At 44.0% G+C, this 23,193-nt stretch overlaps 1 protein-coding gene across 1 annotated transcript; it reads left to right on the top strand.

Moving 5' to 3' along the window:
• The first annotated feature begins 2,087 nt into the window (after positions 1–2,087).
• Positions 2,088–13,059, top strand: LOC112217492 (mitotic checkpoint serine/threonine-protein kinase BUB1). Its single transcript, XM_024377813.2, has 23 exons — positions 2,088–2,326; positions 2,643–2,702; positions 2,913–3,251; positions 3,393–3,436; positions 3,519–3,598; positions 3,692–3,738; positions 3,858–4,042; positions 4,273–4,406; positions 4,515–5,083; positions 5,284–5,330; positions 5,422–5,541; positions 8,559–8,669; positions 8,861–8,945; positions 9,054–9,129; positions 9,267–9,435; positions 9,680–9,749; positions 9,909–10,774; positions 10,883–10,983; positions 11,173–11,334; positions 11,616–11,773; positions 11,918–12,095; positions 12,198–12,304; positions 12,479–13,059. The coding sequence occupies exons 1-23, from the start codon at positions 2,304–2,306 to the stop codon at positions 12,672–12,674; spliced, it is 3,927 nt and encodes a 1,308-aa protein (XP_024233581.1). The 5' UTR covers positions 2,088–2,303; the 3' UTR covers positions 12,675–13,059.
• The last annotated feature ends 10,134 nt before the right edge of the window (positions 13,060–23,193 follow it).

Genomic DNA, 23,193 nt, shown 5'->3' on the forward strand with positions numbered 1-23,193 from the left:
GAATCGTTTCTAGTCTTCTCTCCTCCTTCCAGGCTTTTTCATCTTTGAACTTATATGGTGATCCAGCTATACTTTCATTAGTATTACCACGACAACCGGCAACAAAGTTCGTCTTTCAATCACCCACGTGGGTATAACCAATGAGATGGCAAGCGGGTACCTGCTTCTATAAACCAATGAGGAGATGGGAGAGGCAGGATTTTCAGCCCAAGATCTGCGTCAGAAATAGAAAGGAGTTCTATTTTAGCCCTTGGCATCGCAGACACTCGCACAATAATTAAATAACATGGATTTCTAAATGTATTTCCGGAATGTTATACCCAGAAAGGCACATAGCTGTAATCACTGCCAAAGGTGATACTAACATGTATTGACTCAGGGGCTGAATACTTATCTAATCAATATACTGTATAAAAGTGGAATTTTTCTTCCACTTTGACAGAGTATTTTGTGTAGATCGTTAACAAAAATGACAATTAAATCCATGTTAATCCCACTTTGTAACACAACAAAATGTGGGATAAATCAAGGGGTGTGAATACTTTCTGAAGGCACTGTAGGTGGACCCAAGTTATGTAATCTTCAGAACAGCCGGACAAATAACCATTTCAAAAGCATTATTTTTCAAGGCTTCACATAATTTCATAAAGAAATGTAAATTATTCTGGACAAGACAACCATCATTTCATATTACATTATGCATTGCTAGTACTGATCCTTAGAGCTCATTTAATCTCATTCAGGTTTATGCCTCCGTCTCAGGGTCAGATGAATTGGATTCAGATTAAGTCAGACAAAGAGTCAAATCAGACATTTCAGATGATGAGTCAGACGAGGCCAACAATGCATCCAATTTAATATCTGAATCGCTTTCAGACTCTGTCTCAGATAAAGAGATCCTGATCCTTGATGGGGACTGTCTTCTGCTTGACTGGTTGGCTTATGGTGCTCAGCCAGTGCAGTTCTGGAAGCACGTTCAGGTGCATCCTCCTATACAATTTGGTCTGTACTGTTCAGCTCATTAACTGGTACAGTGGGGCAAAAAGTATTTAGTCAGCCACCAATTGTGCAAGTTCTCCCACTTGAAAAGATGAGAGAGGCCTGTAATTTTCATCATAGGTACACTTCAACTATGACAGACAAAATGAGGAAAAAAAATCCAGAAAATCACATTGTAGGATTTTTTATTTATTTATTTGCAAATTATGGCAGAAAATAAGTATTTGGTCAATAACAAAAGTTTATCTCTATAAAAATGTTTATATGCTTTGTTGGCAATGACACAGAGGTCAAATGTTTTCTGTAAGTCTTCACAAGGTTTTCACACACTGTTGCTGGTATTTTGGCCCATACCTCCATGCAGATCTCCTCTAGAGCAGTGATGTTTTGGGACTGTTGCTGGGCAACACAGACTTCCAACTCCCTCCAAAGATTTTCTATGGGGTTGAGATCTGGAGACTGGCTAGGCCACTCCAGGACCTTGAAATGTTTCTTACGAAGCCACACTATTTAGCGCGCACCACCGCTAACTAAGCTAGCCGTTTCACATCCGTTACACTGGCACCTACTACCATTACCTGTTCAAAGGCACTTAAATATTTAGTCTTTCCCATTCACCCTCTGAATGGCACACATACACAATCCATGTCTCCATTGTCTCAAGGCTTAAAAATCCTTCTTTAACCCGCTTCCTCCCATTCATCTACACTGATTGAAGTGGATTTAAATTAGTAGTGGAACTACATGTAGTTCACTACTCACCAACACTGACCACAATGCTAACCGTATCTCTGACTTTAAATTAAGACCAAAAAGCATATTTTTGTTGTCATTCATTTTTAAGATACAGCACTTTTTCATTTGCACGTTTTGTAACATATTTATAGTCGAATTCATCAAACGATTCAAAATTGCAGATTCAGGCATTAGCGAAAGTATCACGTAGGTGAATAGCTTTTTTTTTCACCCAGCCAATGAAATTGCGTTTACTCGCCCCAAAGGCGCTGATTGGATGCATTCATTTATGATGCTGTTTTTTGACGTATCAGCTAGGCGCGGAATTTGAAATACCCTACCAGTCCGTTCTTATTATAGCTCAATGGCAAAGGCAGTTTCACAGTACTCTGTGACTCCAGCCATGCTAACGACACAGATAGAATAAGCCACCAGTGTCTTTGCTGGCGACGTGAATGCAATACTTGGTATTTAGTTACTGAATTAATCTTAGATTTGCGCGTAATTGCTCATATTTGTGTTGTTGGAATTTGGAGTGGGAACCGCCAGTCTGCTGTTCAGTCCACACCATGAATGTCGGTTCACATTTACAGTAAGTTCGATAGCTAGCTAACTGCTTTTATTTCCCCCACCCAGCTAACGTTAATCCTGATTCCTTGCTAGCTAACTAACAGTAGCTAGCCAACTAATGTTACGTAACTATTTCCTATTTTCCTACTTGGTGAATAATACAATATTTGATACTAGAGTTTCTTTGCTGATACAACTTGCAGTAATAACGTTACTTTGTTTTGATTGACATAAACATATTGTCATCCATGCTAGAAGTTAGCTAGCTACAGTTAAGCAGAAGAGAAAGGGGTTCAAACTGCTGTTAAGTTTTTAAATCAAATTAATTTGTTTTACAGGAGCTTTGAGGAAAGTTTGAGCAACTATACTGGAGACGACCCCCTAGATCCATGGGACAGGTACTGTAACTTGTGCATGCGTTTTATTCCATTATTATCTTCATAGAGGGGGCCACCAACAAAAGTAAACAATTAAGGGTTATGCATCTGCCATTGATGGGATATTTTTGCATGCAAATCTCACCTGGTTTGGGAGCAACAACTTTTTTTGTGTGTGTGAATATTTATTGGTGTTTAAACTAGCTTTATCATACTTTTACATTATTTCAGATTTATTGAATATCTAGAGAAGAGATTACCTGCTGAAGACGCCAAGGGGATGTCTCTTGTGCTAGATCGTCTAGTACAAAGATTTCTCCAAGAGGAGCGCTACTCCAATGACATCCGATATGTAAACTACTGCATCAAATGTGCAAGTTATTATGATGAGCCCATCAAACTGTACAGTCACATATACAGTAAGGGTATTGGCACCAGAGCTGCAGTCCTTTATGTGGCGTGGGCTCAACAGTTTGAGCAGCAGGGCCTGCTTCAACAGGCTGACGCCGTGTTCCAGAGAGCCATGGAGAACCAAGCTGAGCCAGCTGACACTGTCCTTCAGCAATACAGGTAACCTCCAACACTTAGTTAGAATGCAAATTATTGCATTTGAATTACATGTCAAAATTAAGGACTCTATTGACTGAAACTGATTAAGTTTTAACCTTTCCATGTTGTGTTTATTGTTGATACATCTAAATGTATTCACAGGAGGTTCCAAACCAGCTCTTCTAGGGGTGGGACAGGGGCATCAGGTGAGACTGTTTTCTTCCTTGTGGACTGGTTCTTTGTGACTAACGTATCCACAATCTAACCTGAATTTGTTTATGAAAACAGAAGGTGTACGGAATCCTCTTCAGACTTCTCACTTGGTAAATCAGCTGCAATCCCACAGAGAGCCTGGCCCACAGTACAAGGTCAGTTACCACATTTCAGATGTGATCAGAATCATTTCTCATGTTTGTTCATAGAAAGTGATCAACAGAGAAATATAAATGTTTCTGCCACAGGACCCCGAAGGTCTGTCCCAATTCCCTGCAGACAGAACAGTTCGCATGTAAGTCTTTATAATGTAATAACAAAATGTTTTAGTGTGTGTAATATATATATATCTATATATCTCTTTTTTATAGGAAAGTTAATTGTATTCCCTCTAATGAAACGACTCTCCCGCAGAATCTCCCGGTCTGAAAATGTGGTGGTAAATAAACCCAATCAAGGACTGGCTGTAAACTTGCAAACAGTGTCGATGTACCATACTGAAGACCTCATCTGCGAAGGGTCTGAACTTTGCTTCGAGGAGGTCCGAGCCAGACGATACTTTGTGAGATGCAAGCAAGTGGAGAAGCAGAGAGAGTTTGGTAGGATCATATGACTTTCTAACACAGCGCTGTTGCAGCCCACTCCTCTAACAGAGTAGAAATGCAAGGCTGTATTTTATAGTGTAGTCAGACATCAATATGAACTGGCCACATGACATCCTTTACAGACACGCTTTATCTCAATCAAATGCACCACCATCTGAGTGTGCCTCACTACCACACTGCCAACTGTCAGTTTTGACCAATGTTTTTTTGTGTTTTATTACCAGAGGAACGTCAGAGGTTGGCTAGAGAGCAGGAGGAGGAAGTGATACGGATGAACCAACTGCTGGAGGAGCTGGAGAGTAACCTCGGTGTGAGCTCTACAGTCCAGGGAAGCTCAGCCATTGCTCCACCAGTGCAGGTAAAAGGAATCCACATGGCTCCTTAACTTCAGTTGTTTCTATTGTTGTGGCTCCCATAGAATTTGTAGGACCCTTTTTTAAAATGTGGCATGCACTTCTGTTTTCAGGTATCCTGCACACCTGCAACAGGACTGAATCCTGGGTTTCTACAACAGTCCTTTAGGCACCCTCCACTCTCAAACAACCTCGGAATCAAACCCACTCCAGGCTTGAGACTGAATAGTGGACAGGACCCCAGAAAAGGCACGGTGAGGGAACCTGAGGCCCACTCTCAGCGCGTCCGTCTCAGGGTTCCCATCACAGACACCCTGCTCTCACAGATGTCCTCTCCCCCATCTGGACAGGTCGAAGAGGAAAACACCTCCCATAGCTGCTCCTTTCACCTGCCAAAAGCACCAATGGGTGACTTGCGTCAATGTACAGAAGCACCTAAATCCTCTGCAGTTGCTCCACAGGCATATTCTCTACAGGCCTCTCTGGTTCAACCCCAACCAGTACAAAACCCTAAGCGTATTGGATTGTCATTTGGATCGGCCCCACAGCAGCCAGCAGCCTATGAATCTGAGTTGCAGCACGGGGGAGATCCTCTCCAGGATGTTCACTCCCAGTCCCAACTCGGTGGCTCAGTGAACTACCTCAGCAGCAGCTTCCAGCAGCACAATGGCAGAGATTCCCAGTAAGTGATAATGAGGCATCATGTCTCTAGATTAGTCCTAGTTTCAGATGTGTCATTATTCACAACCCAAATTTCATTATGTGTTTCTAGCCTATTTAGCTCTGGCAGGGCGAGACACCTCAGAGATGTAGGTAATGAATTTGTTTTTAATTATTTAGCCTTTTGTCGTCTAAGCTAATCGTTTCCCTTTGTTTTTTCAGTGAGGTGTCTGTCAGTGAAGCTACTGAGTCAGAGGTGAAATTAGATGGTAAGTAAAATATCATAATCTTAGCCCTTTATTCTCCTCATTAGTTTTCATATGTGAATTAAAACGTTTAACCTCACTCTCTCTCTGTCAGTGTCACAGGGAGGGACTGGGAACCTGTCCCATATCACTCCTAACACCTCTTTGGGACTGGTGCAAGCCACCCCGTCCAGGGTTCTCCCATCCCCAACAGTCAACACACGGGAGGCACTTGGTGAGTTGGGTACTCAACTCTTTTCATTTACTGATGTGAAGGCATTTCTTCATACATGTATTGGTCAATCAGTCATAGTGTGTTGTGTTCAGATATTGGTGATTTAAATTCAAAGGCAGAATTTAAAAAATTGGTGCTCAAATCAATCACTTCCATTGTGCTGTCTGCTACACCCAATCCCTTTTTTGGTGGAGATATTCAAATGTATTACCATACATGTGTATGATAAAGGCAGTACAACCAATGGAGATTTAGCATAGAGATCCTATTAAATTACTAGAGGGGCTATGTCATGAACCTGAATAAAAGTTCCAGAATGGGGTGAAAATGGCAGCCATATTGGTCAGGGAGGAATGAATGGCAGTACAGTGATGATCCTGATTTTACTTATGCAGGAAAATAAAAGTAAGGCATGTGATACAGTGCGTTTGGAAAGTATTTAGACCTCTTGCCTTTTTCCACATTTTGTTACGTTACAGCCTTACTCTAAAATGGATTAAATCATTTCTTCCTCTCATCAATCTACGCACAATACCCCATAATGACAAAGTGAAAACAGGTTTTTAGAAATTTTAGCAAATGTATTACAATTTAAAAACAGAAGTACCTTATTTACATAAGTACTCAGACCCTTTGTTATGAGACTTGAAATTGAGCTCAGGTGCATCCTGTTTCCATTGATCATCCTTGAGATGTTTCTACAACTTGGTTGGAGTCCACCTGTGGTAAATTTAATTGATTGGACATGATTTGGAAAGGCACACACCTGTCTATATAAGGTCCCACAGTTGACCGTGCATGTCAGAACAAAAACAAAGCCATGAGGTCAAAGGAATGGTCTGTAGAGCTCCAAGACAGGATTGTTGAGGCACAGATCTGGGGAAGGGTGCCAAAAACATTCTGCAGCATTGAAGGTCCCCTAGAACACAGTGGCCTCCATTATTCTAAAATGAAAGAAGTTTGGCACCACCAATACTCTTCCTAGAGCTGGTCGCCCGGCCAAACTGAGCAATTGGGAGAAAAGGGCGTTGATCTGTGAGGTGTCTAAGAACCCGATGGGTACTCTGAAAGAGCTCCAGACGTCCTCTGTGGAGATGGTTGTTCTTCTGGAATGTTCTCCCATCTCTGCAGCACTCCACCAATCAGGCATTTATGGTAGAGGGGCCAGACAGAAGCCACTCCTCCATATAAGGCATTGACAGCCTGCTTGGAGTATGCCAAAAGGCACCTAAAGGAATCTGACCATGAGAGACAAGATGTTCTGGTCTGATGAAACTTTGGCCTGAATGCAAAGCATCATGTCTGGAGGAAACCTAGCACCATCCCTACGGTGAAGCATGGTGATGGCAGCAACATGCTGTGGGGATGGTTTTCAGGGACTGGGAGACAACTGAGGATGTAGGGAAAGATGAACGGAGCAAAGTGCAGAGATTCTTTTTTTAAAAATAATTTTTCACCCCTTTTTTCTCCCCAATTTCGTGGTATCCAATTGGTAGTAGTTACAGTCTTGTCTCATAGCTGCAACTCCCGTACGGACTCGGGAGAGGCGAAGGTCGAGAGCCATGCGTCCTCCAAAACCCAACCTAGCCGCACTGCTTCTTGTCACAATGCCCATCCAACCTGGAAGCCAGCCGCACCAATGTGTCGGAGAAAACACCATACACTTGGCGACCGTGTCAGCGTGCACTGTGCCCGGCTCACCACAGGAGTCGCTAGTGCGCGATGAGACAAGAATATCCCTGCCGGCCAAACCCTCCCCTAACCAGGACGATGCTGGGCCAATTGTGCACTGCCCCATGGGTCTTCCGGTCGCGGCCGGCTGCAACAGAGCCTGGACTCTAACCCAGAATCTCTAGTGGCACAGCTAGCACTGCGATGCAGTTCCTTAGACCACTGCGCCACTCGGGAGAGTGTCAGCTAGCACTGCAATGAGATTCTTGATGAAAACCTGCTCCAGAGCGTTCAGGCTGGGGTGAAGGTTCACCTTCCAACAGGACAACGACCCTAACGGCCCGCACTTGAACCCGATTGAACATGTCTGGAGAGACCTGAAAATAGCTCTGCAGCGACGCTCCCCTTCCAACCTGACAGAGCGTGACAGACAGGATCTGCAGAGAAGAATGGGAGAAACTCTCCATATATAGGTGTGCCAAGCTTGTTGCGTCGTACTCAAGAAGACTCGAGGCTGTAATCGCTGCCCAAGGTGCTTTTACAAAGTACTGTGTAAAGGGTCTGTTTACTTATGGAAATGTGATATTTCAGTATTTTATTACATTTCTAAAAACCTGTTTTTGCTTTGTCATTATGGGCTATTGTGTGTAGATTGATGAGGGGGGAAATAACTATTTAATACATTTTAGAATGAGGCTGTAACGTCACAAAATTTGGAAAAATTCAAGGAGTCTGAATACTTTCCGAATGCGCTATATATCGAAATTGTGTAATGGAATTGTCAACCTAAAATATTGTCATATAATATATGCATATATACATATAATATACATAGTTTATACAGGTTTTATACACATTTTCTGTATAAATAGCCTTTAAAATATATGGAAACGGACCATAAATATTTCAGATTTTGTTTTCTTGGAAAGCTGTGAGTGCTATTGTATGATAGAATATCAGTAGTCGTTGCATTTACAACATGTCTAAGTCCTATCATCAACTGATTTCAGCCAGTATATGGATAATGGCTGTGGATTGACTATATTGTTTGAATGGAATGTTGGCATATTGGCAGTTAATTAGAAAAATGGATGGAATAATTCCTGTAAAACTAGCTGGCTAGCTACAGTAGCTAACAAACATGCAGTGCAGATGATAAATGATTCAAATTCATTATTTTACACCATCTTATCACAGCACTGGCAAACCATGGTTTACCAATTCCCTGACCAAAATGGCTGACCTATGTCATCCCATCCATAAGAAGGTTCATGTCCATTCTAGAATTCTAATTCCTAATTATATGGTCCTTTTAGTATCTCACCTCTCTTGACCTTCCCATCCAGATGCGATCATGGACATGTTCCAGGCTCCAACCCTCATGCAGGAGGAACAGTTCCCCAGCATGTCAATGCATCAGGCTGAGAAGAGCTTTGATGTTGCCTACCAGAGAATGGGTAATTCAATTCCCCCTTCGATTGTAACTGTTTGTCTATAGGTTAAATCAAAAGTGTATTTACAATTGCAAAACACATTACAGTAAAACAATAAAATAGAAATGCATAATGGCAGGTTGTCCTTTTTGATTTTACATTGTGGTTAAATTTCATTTTTTTCTCCCCTCTTTTAAAAAAAACGTTATTTAAAGGAGGCGCCTCTTTGTTCAGCAAGCCCCCCAATGCAGTGCCTTTCGCAATTTTTCAGGATGAGAACGAAAACAAGGAGAACTGCAGGTGAAGCATGCAGTTCTTCTCCTGCATCCCATTTTCTTTGCTATCTCCTTTAATTCTCAAAGTAAATTTATGAACACTGCTTTATGGTGCTTTTTCTGCTCCATTTAGTGCTACTATGGTGAACAAGGCTAAGCCACCAAGGGCCCTAGCAGAAATCTCTGTATCTAAAAGAGAGAAACAAGATGTAAGTGCAAAATTACATGGTGACATACTCATTTCCATTTAGCAAGGACTCAATGAAAGAATATGGTTGGGTTATGTTATTAAGTTCTGTACACAATACAAACCTTTATCATTTCGTGTGTATGTGTGTTTGCTCAGGAATCTCCTTCGGAATTGATACCAGATGAAAGTACTATGTGGGGAGCACGCTACAACTCCCTGGCCACCTGCCCCAACAGCACCAGAGACTTTTCCCTGTCGGCCCACCTGGTCTCAACGCCCTTCCAAAACAAAGCTCCTTCCTCCTGGAACTTTGAGCAGGACCAAGGTAGCCCTCTATCTGAGCTCATGCATAGGATGCATGCATCCCAATTGCCACCTTAGGGCTCTGGTCAAAAGTAATGCACTACATAGGGAATAGGGTGCCATTTGGGATGCAACCATAAGCAGTTCAGAAATCAAATGCCCTCACCTGGTAAACTGTGTCTGTTGTTCAGAACAACAATGTGGTCTAAAGCAAGTACTTGACCTTTTTTGGCTGACTTTTTATTTTATTTTTCTCCTCCCTCTAGAAAATGATCACCCCAGAGGCTTTAGTGGTCCAGAAGAGGGCCCTTTCCTGCGACAGCCCACTAAACTCAGGTACTTACTGGTAACCGGATATTGTAGACTACCAGTAACTGCAGTATACTGTACGTTTTCACTCGAATGCTCGTTGGTCAATGTTTTTGAAGTGTAGTCAAAGTGTTTGGGTCAAACGCCTCCATGGTGGAGATAATGAGTTTGTTTCCCCTCCCTCAGCCCTATCATAGAGCAGAGCCCACCTGATGGGATATCTGAGACCGGCGCTGAGTGCTCTATGAGGGTGCAGGGCTTTGCTGAGCAGGGCACTATCGTGGGGGAAGGGCTAGACCTGGCCCAGCGAAGCCTGGCTACCTGCTCCATGACTGAGGTGCAGCATCATGCCCCGGCCGCACTGTCCTTCAGAGACCAGACTGCCCCCCTGGCTCATACTGGGGGGGCAGGGGCCAAAAGCCCTCCTCCCAAGGCCTCTAAACCAGACTGGGATGTCTATGTGAGCACAGAGCAGTCTTTAAAGCCAGCCTGTCCTCTCTCACAGCGTGCACCTGCGGAAGAGGTATCCCTTTCAAAGAGCCAGATTGATGCCTTCAAATCCAACTTTGATGTTTCAACTAGTCCAAAGAAAGCCCCAACACCTGCTTTCGATATCCCAATGAGCCCGGAGTGTGCACCCAAGCCAGACTGGTTAGTGGTAAAAAGCCCAGAGGTTGGGGTTGAACTCGACTTGGATGCCTTCATGAGTCCCTGTCAGGGTCAGAGAACCGATGGCTTCCCTCTGAAGACCATGGACATCCCTATGAGTCCCGAACCATCAAAGTTTGGCTCGGATGTTACCATGAGTCCAGTCCATCCGTCATCAAGGTTCAGAATGGATATTCCTATGAGTCCAGCTCCAGAGGTGAGGTACGGCATGGATATTCCTATGAGCCCAGACCAAGGGTCAGAGCTGTTCTCCGACCCCTGGGATGATGAGCTGATCTCTTCCCTGCTCTCCAAACTGCCCATGCCACTCACCTCCCAGCCAAACTTCATCACCTGGCAGTGCAAAGTCCCCAGCATCGCACCCAAGATGACCATCAAGATGGGTAAGAAAGTCTTGGTGTGTTTACTGGCTGTGACTTTTTTTTAAATCACCCTATTTCTTAAAAATAAAAAAATGTACATCTAAAAATCACTTTGACGGTCATACATAGGTGAAGGATCCTTACGGGTTGACTGCGTCCTCGGACAGGGTGCCTTTGCCACGGTCTACCAGGCAACTGACCTGACAACCTCAGAGAAGATGATTTTAAAGGTAGGAATATTCATTTAAACTTGGTAACTCCCCTGACCTTTCATGAATTGATTGGTGACTGTTTTGGTGCTGCCATTAGTAAAGCCTGATAACATGATTGCTTTATAGTGACCTTATCCCCACAATTCATGCACTCCTATGGAATGCTTGATTGTCCATTCTTGTGTGTATCTTGATCTGTACATGTAGGTGCAGAAACCAGCCAATCCATGGGAGTTTTACATCAACACTCAGCTCAATGCCCGACTGCAGCCGAGCGTGCGTCACCTCTTCACCAACATCCACTCTGCCCACTTCTTTCAGAACGGCAGCGTGCTATTGGGCGAGCTCCACAACTGTGGCACCCTATTGGTGGGTAGTAACCCCTCTTCATCACCCACCATATTTTATCAATCAATTGAACATCCGGGCTACATCTGTGTGCACTTCCCTTCACTGATTTGAAAGGAAATGACTGGTATTAAAAATATGATGGAAACTCCTTGTAGCCCATGTCTCTACCTATCCAATGCTTTTAGATATGTGGGAAGTAATGAACAAGTTTACACTAAAGGAGAAAGGAGATTGGGATGCACCCAAAGATGCCACACTGGAGCACTAAATGGAGTTAGATGTTTATTATTCCCCTCCAGAACGCTGTGAACCTGTACAAAAACCTGACTGACAAGGTGATGCCCCAGCCTCTGGTGATTTACTTCACTGTCTGCATGCTGCACATGGTGGAACAGCTGCACAGCATCCACATCGTTCACGCTGACATCAAACCAGACAACTTCCTGCTGGGAGATAGGTATGGATGGCTCCTTACTGGTGCTTATGTCTCTCGGATGTGTTTTTGTTTTCCCTGTAGTCATTTCTAGTAATGGGTGGATGCAGTACTCTACCAGGGCTTACCAGTGGCTCTTCACTGTGCTAATTGTCTGTTGTGTTTTAGGTTCCTGGAGAACAAGTCTTTTGACCCAGATAACCTATATCATGGCCTTGCCCTGATTGACCTGGGTCAGAGCATTGACATGACTCTGTTCCCAGAGGGCACTTCGTTCACTGCCAAGTGTATGACCTCAGGCTTCCAGTGTACAGAGATGAGGAGTGGGAGACCATGGAACTACCAGGTAAAGTGTGTCTGTCGGTGGCAAGTGCGTGTCCTGTAGTGATATGGGTGGATGTCCGATACGACCTGCTGAGAATATTAACTACGTTTCTTTGTGTTTTAGACCGACTACTTTGGAATAGCGGGAACGGTGTACTGCTTGATTTTTGGAACATACATGCAAGTAACACAGGAGGGTGGTGTGTGGAAGACAAATGCAGTATTTAGAAGGTAACCCTTGAGTAGGAGTGCTAATGGTTTTTATGGTTTCACTACTTTTTGTTGCTCTGAGTAATCGCTTGAATATTTGTGTTTTGAAAATATCTCCCCCTTTTTGACCTAAAATATTTCCAGCATAGTTCAAATTCACACTACTTTCTCCTTCCCTCTCTCTCTCTTCTCCAGAAATCCCCACAGTGATCTGTGGACAGAGTTCTTCCACACTCTGCTGAATGTGCCTGACTGCAACTCCCTGCCCTGCCTGCGGAGCCTGCGCAGTAGACTGACCACCGTGCTCCAACAGAACTACAGCAACAAGCTGCCGTCGATGAAGACCCGCCTGGTCATCCAGCTGTTAGAAAGCCGGTCGGCACGAAGATAGAACTCCCAGAGAACCTTGATACTCCTGGGTGCTGTTCAATAGGTATAAAATGAAAGTGGTCCGAAACGGAGTGGAACAAGGAGATGCTGTGTGAACTTGTCCACTAAGAAACATTTGTTTTTGTGTTTCGTAACAAAACGTTGTCAACACGAGCCTAATGTACACAACCCTGGATGATGGGTATTACTGCCATATCTCATCTCTACTCCATTTGTAAATACAAATGACCTTGAATTGGGTCTTGAATTGGCTACCTTGAATAACCTTTTTATTCATTGTCTATCTTTTTGTCCATTTGTAAATGACTTAAATAGGGAGATTGATGTTGGAGATGTAATGGTGTATTTTCATTTGTAAATAATTAAAAACCTTTTCAGTCTGCCAAGTGTAGTCATGGTCATGGCCTCTGTTTGGCTTTCAGTTGGGTCCCAACAGAGATCATTGGGGTGCTGTCTGCATTTCTGATGCTTCTGGGTGAGCACGTGCAGTCTGACTACTTTGGAATTAAAACATTTGTATTGTCCCATAGATTATTTCTACCTATTGTATTACATTGACATAGTGGGCTGCCTATGCGTGGGCAGAGAATGACGTGGCTGTTCTATTTTCAAGGAATGTAACTTTTTAAAATTATTACACCACAGGAGGTTGGTGACACTTTAATTGGGGAGAACAGGCTCGTGGTAATGACTAGAGCAGAATCAGTGGCATGGTATCAAATACCCCAAACATATGGTTTCCATGTGTTTGATGCCATTCCATTAGCTCAGTTCCAGCCATTATTATGAACCGTCATCTCCACAGTAGCATCCATTGGATTACACTATAGTTGACTACAGTCTAAATATATATTGATAATGGAAAAAAGTGGAGGGCGCTCAACCAACGTGAGCCAAGTGCAATCAACATTGAAAACGTGAGCGCCAGCTACGAGCGAACATTGCGTCTTTTAATTTACTATTGATTACCCATTTGTCTGCCTGCAAATCGTCCTCCTAAAAGGTAGGCTATATCCTATATGTACTATTTAGCTCAAGAGAAAGTGCTTGTGTCCGCTTCCATCATTATTGCTTCAAATTCCGTAGCCATACGTGCGAGATCAGGTGCGGTCTCAATTACAGAGGCTAGAACGGGACAGTTATTTTCAAGGAAATGTTCTTCCCAAATATGATTAGGCTGTAGTTTACCACGTTTCCTATAAATACATATTGATCACCTAATATTTCTCCGTCTTAAAATCTTCCCACCTCTAAAAAGGTAGGCTATAAAAATAGCTCAAAAGGAAGTGCGTGTCTCCCCAACTCTGCTCTCTTCAAACTACATCTAGTAGTTAATATAGCCCAGTAATACCCATGGTCTAATATCATGGGCCACGTGAGAATCTGGTCATTTAACCTATGTAAGTTATTGTTGCGCATTTCAATATTGCTTATATATATTGCTTAGGGCGCACAATTGCTGGGACTATGGCTAGAAAGTGAGCTGCGTCACATACGCTTAAAATAACATTGCGGAACAGTGGATGGCTTTGGGATCCGTTTTTGCGATTGCGGATGCCGTATGAAAAGATGCGGTGTGGAATGACGAAATGTGTCCAGCACAGACATCTAAATCCAATTTTAATGCAGGATGATGTCACTAGGCGTCGCGCTTGTTCATAAAGCTAAGCAACGCGCTATAGATTTAGTGTGTAATTTTAAATCCGGTATTTGATATCTCGCTAAATACTAATACAGCATACGTGTGTGTACAGTAAACCGAGTATTTCACAGGCCATTTACCAGTCATTTCCCTGAGGTAAATGAAGGCAAGGCAATTATTAGTGATGTTTCCATACATGAATCCTATCTGGATCTAGCTGTGTCATGCTTATAGATGGGTTAATGCACCAGCAGTTTACAGCAATCAGATAGTGGTTTTCATCCTGAAGACCGAGCTAGAATGCATTCTGAGCAAATTCTATTTCCATGATCTAGACAGAACATAACAGATAAAAACAAACGCAGCAGGTTAATGAAGCTTGTATTCTGTTGTTTAGGCTATCAAAAGAAACTCCAGGTGAAGATTTTCACTAGATGTTATCCACACTGTATATCTGAACATGTATTATAGTGCATTACATAATTGTAGATTAGGAGGAAGTGATATATGAAATGACCACAGTTACTAGCCTGGATCCAAACCACATTTTTCAACTGGAGCAATTCAGTTTCAAGTCATACCAAATATTATTTTAAACAGCACCGATGCCTCTGCTTGGCACTCGGCATTAAGGAAATGGATAGTTTTGATAAGCCCCTTTTGGCAGACTAGCGTCCTGTCCTGGGGTTGTACTGGTGCATCAAACTGCCTCCTGCTACAGAACCAGGAGAAAGCCTTCATAGAATGGCCTTTCTTACAATTTATTTTGGATCCAGGCCACATACTTAGTTACCACAATCTGTACCCCTACCGTACAGTTCCCTCTGAAGTGCCTCTAGCTTTGCCACTGACTGTCCCATTGCCAGCCAGACTGTTTGACTCCCACTTACAGTTCTGGTCTCCCTCTGATGCCCTCTGCTCTCTGCATGCTTAATGAGATTCTTTGTTGTGTTTGGTCACAGGGTCTGAGTTCCAAATATCAACCTAATTTCCCTGTTGGCCCTGGTTAAAAGTAGTGCGCCATAGAGTGAACGGGGTGCCATTTGGGACTTATACAGCATTGTCAATTATGTCACTATCTGAAGCCTGGGAGATGAAAAGAGAGATGAGCGCAGCAGTGACGTGCTGCTCTTGGTATTGCTGCTAATTAAATCTCCAGGCAGCTGGAAAGATGATGCTGCAACAGACCTGCCTTTTAGGGCGGACGCTGGAGTAAACCTCTCAAGGGGGTTGATGATAAAAACGTGCCTCGATCGTTTTGTTCCCCTTTTCCATCCCCTCAGGTGCGAATGATGCCAGAGAACATCAGGTGGTTCTCAATAAACTCCTGAGAAAGCGCACTTTGAAAGTGACCCTCTTTATAAATATCGGATTTTATGCCGTGGCTCACAGTGGGGTGTTTTACATACATTATCATGATCTGTTCTGCATAACATTGTCCATCCAGCGGGACAAAGAGCAGAGGAACAGAAAGGCAGAAGTCATTTGTTTGTTGAATAGATATACTGTAGGCGCGCAAGGATAAAGGGTCGGGTGCGACTGATCATTTGAAATGCATCCAAAAACTCGAGAGAAGATAATTATCCCGGTATATTCAAGCCACTGTGCTGACACCTTGTAATGAGAACCTAGCCACCCTAGCGAATGGGGGGCATTTACACATAGCAAAAACCTCATAACATTGAATATTCATCAAGGGCAATGACTTTTTAATTTGGTGTGTTCCATTGTGTGAGATATTAAATGTCACAAACTGAAAATGTCATAATTGTGCGGTGGCTTTAATAGGCAGCCTTGTGTGAGACTTAAGCCACAGGTAGCAGAAGAGAGATGTCATGCCTTGCTGGCTGCCCTTAGTGGAATTATTACTTCCCATTCTAACGGCATTAAGACAAACTACAACCGTGTTGATTAATAGGCGGTTTCTGAGGGATTTGGGATTCCTACACGTTTTCGTCCAATGCACCATAGCATGTGCCTTGGTTCTGAGGGCCAGGAGCCAGCTGAAGTACCTCCCCACGGTCTGCTGTGGTCACCTCAGAGCAGAGTAGTGAATCATAGTGACACTCCTGAGAGGTCATTTGATGTTAAAGTGTCCTTTGGTTTGATGCTATGTGACTCTCTACCTTGGCCACAGCCAGTACACTTATGAAAAGAGCCACTGACATGAGAGATGTGGCTGAGCCATGAAAAACCTCACCAAGGTAACCAATTATCAAGAAGTCTCCTTGCTTTTGTTTCCCCAAGGTCTCTCTGTTCAATGTTGTTTGCAGGATCACAGAGAATGGTGTCATTCACAGGAGAATGAAAGCAACTTTATTCGAGACCGTTTCCCCTGTACTGATGATGTATCATTCTGACCACAGAGCTGTACCCCTGAGTGCAGGGCAGGGGGTATCAATATTATATATCTCATTCACTTCGGGAAAAGAGAGGAACATCAGTATCCATCCTGGCAATGTTGCGTCTATCATTTTGCCGCCAGGAGGATATCTACATAGAATTCTACTCAGAGACCCCATAGACACTCAGAATGTACAACTGACGATTTGACACAATGGTTTTGATACAGCTGATATTTTTGCGATATAACAGTTTTACACAACCATTGTACATTGCGATTTATTTTTGTGCCGAATAACTCCATTGTATCACAAGTGACTACTGTGCCAACTGTATGGTACATCAGTTCTGTATACGGGCTGTAGAGAGAGGTGTGATCTCCTTCCTGTACATTAGGCTCAGCATTTTCAAAGGTATCTCTGGGTCCCAGTCCAACACTATATTTCACCCACAGCGACCAACTCTGTTTCCTTCTCAGCCACAGCTGTCTGCTAGAAACTGTGTGCAGGGCTGTTTACTAAGCTCATCAAAATCAGATTAGGGGGCACTGCATTATACATTGAAGCATGGTATGTGTCACTGCGAACCAGGGACGCTCTGCACACATCAACAGTCTGTAGAAATGCGTATCTGAGAAGAACGCTCTTCTGGAATAGCCTGGCATATGATGAATAAGTCTGCGCACCCAAGTGGCACCCTATTCCCTATGTAGTGCACTACTTTTGACCAAGAGCCCAGGGCTCTTGTCAGTCGTTTTGCACTATGTAGGGAATAGGGTGCCATTTGGGACACAGATGCGTTTCCATGCATGGCACAGGTGGCTCAGAATTGCAGGTTGTGCTCCTTTCTCTATTTATTTTGACCTTTTTACCATCGCTGACACCTGGGTTTTGGGAGTCTCATTAGCATAAATATATTAATAGCAAGAGAGCACAGTGGGGATGTAAATGTTAGCTGTCAAAAGATGATGCAGCACACAGTTAGTGAGACAAACACCCTCTGCCCCCCCTTCCCCCTCCTACTGTCCTCTCATTCCCAGTCTGCTGGAGCGTGTGACAGGACTCCAGGGAGAGAGCCATAGCACTGTTCCTGCATCAGCCTCATCAAGGCACTGTCTTCTAAATCTGCCCTGTTGTCTTTGTTGGAGGCTGAGTAACAAGGTCCTACTCCTTGATTTGGAGACTCGGGGCCCATCCTGAATTGCACCCTATTCCCTACACAGTGCACTACTTTTGACTGGTCAATCCTAGCTGTTTATAGTAACACTCCAGCTAAAGTGGTCAGGTAGAATTTAGCACGTATCCTTCTCTTTGTTCTGGTATTGTTCCATGTGCACGAAATATAAATACTTGTATGTGGTGGGGTGGGGGGGGTATAGCTCTGTCTGTCTGCTCTCTCTGTCTCCAAGGTAGTATCGCTTTGTTCTGACATTAGGAGGAATCCGCAAGCATAGACTGAAACATAACACAGGGGAATTAACTGATCTGTTTACATCCATAAAGATAGACCTGCACCTGTCGTTCCAATAGGCTCACTGGACAAACAGGTGACTGGGAAAAGAGCTGATTGGGCTAACGGCTCTGCGATGGAAATGGAAAGCGGCAGTAGACCTAGAGGCGCCACCTCAGACCAAAATAGCTCAACGTGTCAGTTTGTTACTGTAAAGTGCATTATAGCATCAATATCCCTGCTATTTCATCTCTAGTCAGCTGTGTTTGCTTGTGTCTATGTGGCCATCTAAGACTCAGTTTTGGCTTTGTGTATTTTAAACTATGCATGTTGTATTTAAAACAAACTGAAATGAATAAGCCCAAATTAATATTCAAGAGGAACAGACACATACTCTACTCATAGAGTATCCTGAGTGGCGCAGCGGTCTAAGATGCTACATCTCAGTGCAAGAGGCATTACTACAGTCCCTGGTTTGAATCCAGGCTGTATCACATCCGCCCGTGATTGGGAGTCCCATAGGGCAGCGCACAACTTGCCCAGTGTCGTCCGGGGTAGGCCATCATTGTAAATAAGAATTTGTTCTTAACTGACTTGCCTAGTTAAATAAAAAATGTAATTTAAAAAAATGTATAACAAAGTCAAATCATGTGAAATGCAAAACTCTGTATTTGGTAGAAAGAATACATTCTGTTCATTTCTGGATATATCTTTAGCTAAAATATGCAGGAAATGAGAGGAGGCCTAATCAAAGGAGGCAGCAGGAGCCCTCTGGACCTCAGTGCTGGATGATGCTGCTGCAGATTCACATGATGCGGCAGCATCTTCCCACCTTGACTGTGGCTGAGCCAGGCTTCACATTGTACTGCTGTGGAGCCTGCAGTGTCTTTCTCTCCCTGGCACCTTGTTCCAAACCATTCACTAGCACCAGCTGTTTAATGAGGGAAGGGTAGGGATGTGAGACGGTGTTGCCGGTCGAGGTCTCTAGGGCCAGGCTGTGAGAGCTTTGCGAGAGGGCAGAGGCGGTTGTCACTCCCTGGGTGTGGGTTGAAGGGGTTGTCACTCCCTGGGTGTGGGTTGAAGGGGTTGTCACTCCCTGTCTCTGAAGGTGCTCCATGTGTTTCATGATCAGGTTGTCCGCCAGGTGCCTCAGCTCCCCCTGGACCATGAATGATACCGTATCCCTCTGTCTGAGTGGGGCGGGGCATTTCGCAACAACAGTGGAGGCTTTCGCCACCTGGGTGGGCTTCCTGGTTGGCTGGCTAGTTGTCCAGGCAAGGGCGGAGTGGTATGACTGGGCAACAATGCCCGGGAAGTGTTTGAGCTTTACCTCCATACACTTACTCCTCATCTTCTTCTCCAGCCATTGTCTCTCCGGGGTCAAGGTTATCGCAGGGGAGGGCTGGTTCAGAGTGGCTCTGGTCTGGGGTGGTTTAGTAGCATGAGTGTCGGCTGGCTGGAGCATGGTGCTGATGGTGGTAGTCTTTTCCACAGTTCTGGTGGCTGGTGAGATGTCCTTTGCTGCAGCTACGGCTACAGCAGTAGCCTTCTGCTCCCCCGCTGGCTTGGTAGTCTTGTTCTTCAACCTGAACTCTGTGTTGAGGTGCACTCGTCCAGAGAACACTGCCCGGCGGTCAGTCACGTTGCCCATGATTTTCCAGTTGCCTTCGCTGCAGGAGGTGGGGGGCTGCAGGGGCGTGAGGTCGCCCACGTACCTGGTGACCAGCTTGGGGAAGCCCCAGAGGCGCTGGCTCTGCTTGCGGCGGACGTGGGACTCCAGCTTCTCCCGGACCTCCTGGGAAATTAAGGGGATCCTGGCACCCTGAGTGTACATCATAATGAGTTTACCCTCCGCCCCTAGAAACTGGCATGGAGCCTGGGAGTGAGGTGGAGGGTTTACACCCTGTGGGAAGAAGGCTGGAATGCTGACAGTTTTCCTAATGATCTCGGATCCTTTCTTAGCCTGAGAGGTGGTTGAGGTGTTGGAGTGGGTGGTAGTGGTGGACGTTGGGGGGGAGGTTGAGCTCGTGGTGCCTCCTCCCTTCAGCCTCTCGGCGAGCAGCCACCTAACGATTGAGATCATCAGCACAGCAATCCTCCAGCGATTGCGGGCCACCTTAGATTATAGTTTGGATTCGATTAGTTTTATTGTCTTCCGAGTATATGTTACTTTTCACAGACTTTTACATTTAGACGAACACCTAACCAACAACTCATCACCCAGACATTTTAACAGTAGTGGTTGTGTCTCAAATGGCACCCTATTTCCTTTATTTGTACACTGTGTAGGAAATAGGGTCCCATTGGGGACGCAGATTAACAGTACATTTCTACAAACCTTCTGCGTCACGTTGAGTTCCAGGCGTCTGCGGTGCCAGCGGTGCAGGAGGGGTGGGTCTGCTTTCCTCGGCACTACCTCAAACAGCTGTCTCACCGTCAGAATCTGTCTCACCGTCGGAGTCTTGGAGTGGTCTGGAGTGGTCTTGGAATGGTCTGGAGTGGTCTTGGACCAGTTTGTATGGTCTGTGAGGTCAGCAGCTCTGTCTTTGCAGTCAGGGAACGTGACAGTAGAAGGAGCTGCCACAGGACTAGTCACAGAGTCCGCTTTGGTCTCCATCAAAGTCCAGTTTCGCCTCCAACCAGTAGCAGCAGGCTGATGAGGGCTGGGCTGGTATTCAAGGGGCAGAGGGGAGTCAGAAGGAGACACGTACCTAGAGGAGCTGCGGGAGGAGAGAGTGGAGCCATGGTAACTGTCCTCATCATCCCCACCTCCTGGTAGCTGGAGGCAAGGAGTGGCCTTTGAGCTAGGACTACTCACTGGGCTAGGATTAACTGGAGGGCAGGGATTAACTGGAGGGCAGGGACTATCTTGACCATCTGGCCTACAGCTTTTCGGGTATTTAAACCTGTCAGTTGGAGGCCGTTTCTTACAGGTTTGGCATGTGCTGCCATCACTAGATCTAGAGGATACAGAAGATCTAGAATGTGATCTAGAAGATGATCTTGAGCAGCATGAGTCAGAGCATGACTTGGATTCAGAGCAGCAGTCCAGGTCCATCTCAGAGGTGAGGTCCTCTATCTCTGACTTCTTCATGTCCAGAAGTTCCTCCAGTTGTTTGAGGTAGCTGTAGTTGAGCTGCACTCCCTCTATGAACTTAGTGACCAGCTCTCTGCAAGAGAAAGACTGGGTTTAAATTGAGTTCAGAGCTATTCATTTTCAGGATTCTTTTTTACCCACATGAAAGATCCCTTTGAATACACAATGAATTATGAAGGATGAAACTTACGGGTCAATCTCCCCGAAGACATCATCCTGTGAAGAGAAAAATACATGGGTGTATAAGATAAGGATTTTGAAATATACATTCTAGTTGTAGTGCCTGCATTTATATGGAGAGCTGTGGTCGTATAGTGGTAGTCACTCCGCAGTGCTAAAAGGACAGCGTAACTGCAACTATAGTTCTCATGTTTGTGGGCATGGAACAGTTTGTGGGAAGTTTGTGACAGCCTGGCTGATAGTCCCGTGTCAAACACCATTACACAAAGAAGTAAAGTCTACTGGCTGCGCGCACTTACATCGTTTTTACGCAGATGGATAGCCCAGAACAGGAGCAAGAGGAGAATCAGGAAAAGGTTGAGCCCGATGACACGATCTGAGCCGAACTCATCTGATGTGTGCAGGAGCTGGGGCACACGGAGGCCCAGGTATTCTGCTGAAGTGGTAAACATGTCAAGTTCTTCAGTCCGACATCGTCATGATCACTCGGATATGAAAGATACGCGTCCGCTTCGATCCAGTGCTGTTATGGTGATTGCGCGCTCTTTTACCAATGGAAAATGTGGGGTTGAAGCAACGTTACTGCTCTGTCCGGAACACTGAAGGTTTCTATCTGACCGTTACAGGTGGTTGTGGGCCACATAAGTAGCAGGTGCCTGCAACGCTATTATGACGCAAGTTTGATGTTAGCATAGAATGAGGAATTAGAATACAATTGAATATACCGAATTGAATATGATCTCTATGACGTGTAGTGCGTTACGCAATCAAAGTAAACAGTAGATGGGTATCCCAACGCATCCTGAATCGAGAACTCTATGGTCCAATATGCCTCAAAGAGAAACTCCCGTATACTGTGTCCCTTTATACGCCACTCTAATTTACCCTATGGACAATGTATTTCATAGGCTATTTCTTTTTGCACTTTTGGTAGACCTATTGTGTTGTTTGAAAATTCCACAAATGAAAGCAAAACATCCTCAATTTAGAATTTTACAAAAAAATCCAGCGTGGGTTTTTGCTAGTCTACGCAGTCTGATTTGGAATATTTTAATAGTCTATGAGCCAGTGGGATCGGTTGGGTTTACTTGGGTTAACTATGTCTAATAGTGATTTTCCTTCAGGTCTGTGTCCCTAGAGTTGGAAAATGTGGGATAGCATTGCAGCAATGACAGGTTTCTGTGTGTTTATCACTCTTCCTTTCATCCCTCCATCCCATTCACTTTTCCATATGAATTTAACCCTATGACAACAAAAAAATGTCAGTATACAACAAGTTATTGCTCAAGTGTAGCCTACCCTTGACTTTAATCATATATCATTGGAAAGCGTAGATCAGCTATCCATCAGAAAGATTTTTGGAATGTAAAATTCGAATCAAATCCAATTTTATTAATCACGAACACAATTAACAAGCAGGTATAATAGGTGTAGTAAAATGCTTACTTGTGAGCTCCCTCAACAGTACAGTACAATATCAAAAATAATCAAAAGTCAAATAAAAAATCTAAAGTAAGATGGTAGTATGCATAGTAATTAAACTGTACACAGTAAGATATATACAGTATAAATGATGAGTGAAATTTCAACTATGACTGTATTTATAAGTATAAAGTGAATAGTATCTTGGTTGTGTAGTTGTATAAACAGTATATAAGTAGAGCATCAAATCAAATGTTATTTGTCACATGCACTGAATGCACCGTGAGATGCATACTTACAAGCCCTTAACCAACAATGCAGTTAAAGAAATAGAGTTAAGAAAATATTTACTAAATAAACTAAAGTTTAAAAAATATATTTTATTTT

This window comes from Oncorhynchus tshawytscha, linkage group LG18 (genome assembly GCF_018296145.1).
Source record: "Oncorhynchus tshawytscha isolate Ot180627B linkage group LG18, Otsh_v2.0, whole genome shotgun sequence".
Lineage (NCBI taxonomy): Eukaryota > Metazoa > Chordata > Actinopteri > Salmoniformes > Salmonidae > Oncorhynchus > Oncorhynchus tshawytscha.

Coding starts and splice junctions, on each gene's coding strand:
- LOC112217492 (XM_024377813.2), top strand. CDS start 2,304: ATGAATGTCGGTTCACATTTACA. Junction 2,703..2,912: donor CCCCTAGATCCATGGGACAG/GTACTGTAACTT, acceptor ACATTATTTCAG/ATTTATTGAATATCTAGAGA. Junction 3,437..3,518: donor GGGTGGGACAGGGGCATCAG/GTGAGACTGTTT, acceptor TTATGAAAACAG/AAGGTGTACGGAATCCTCTT.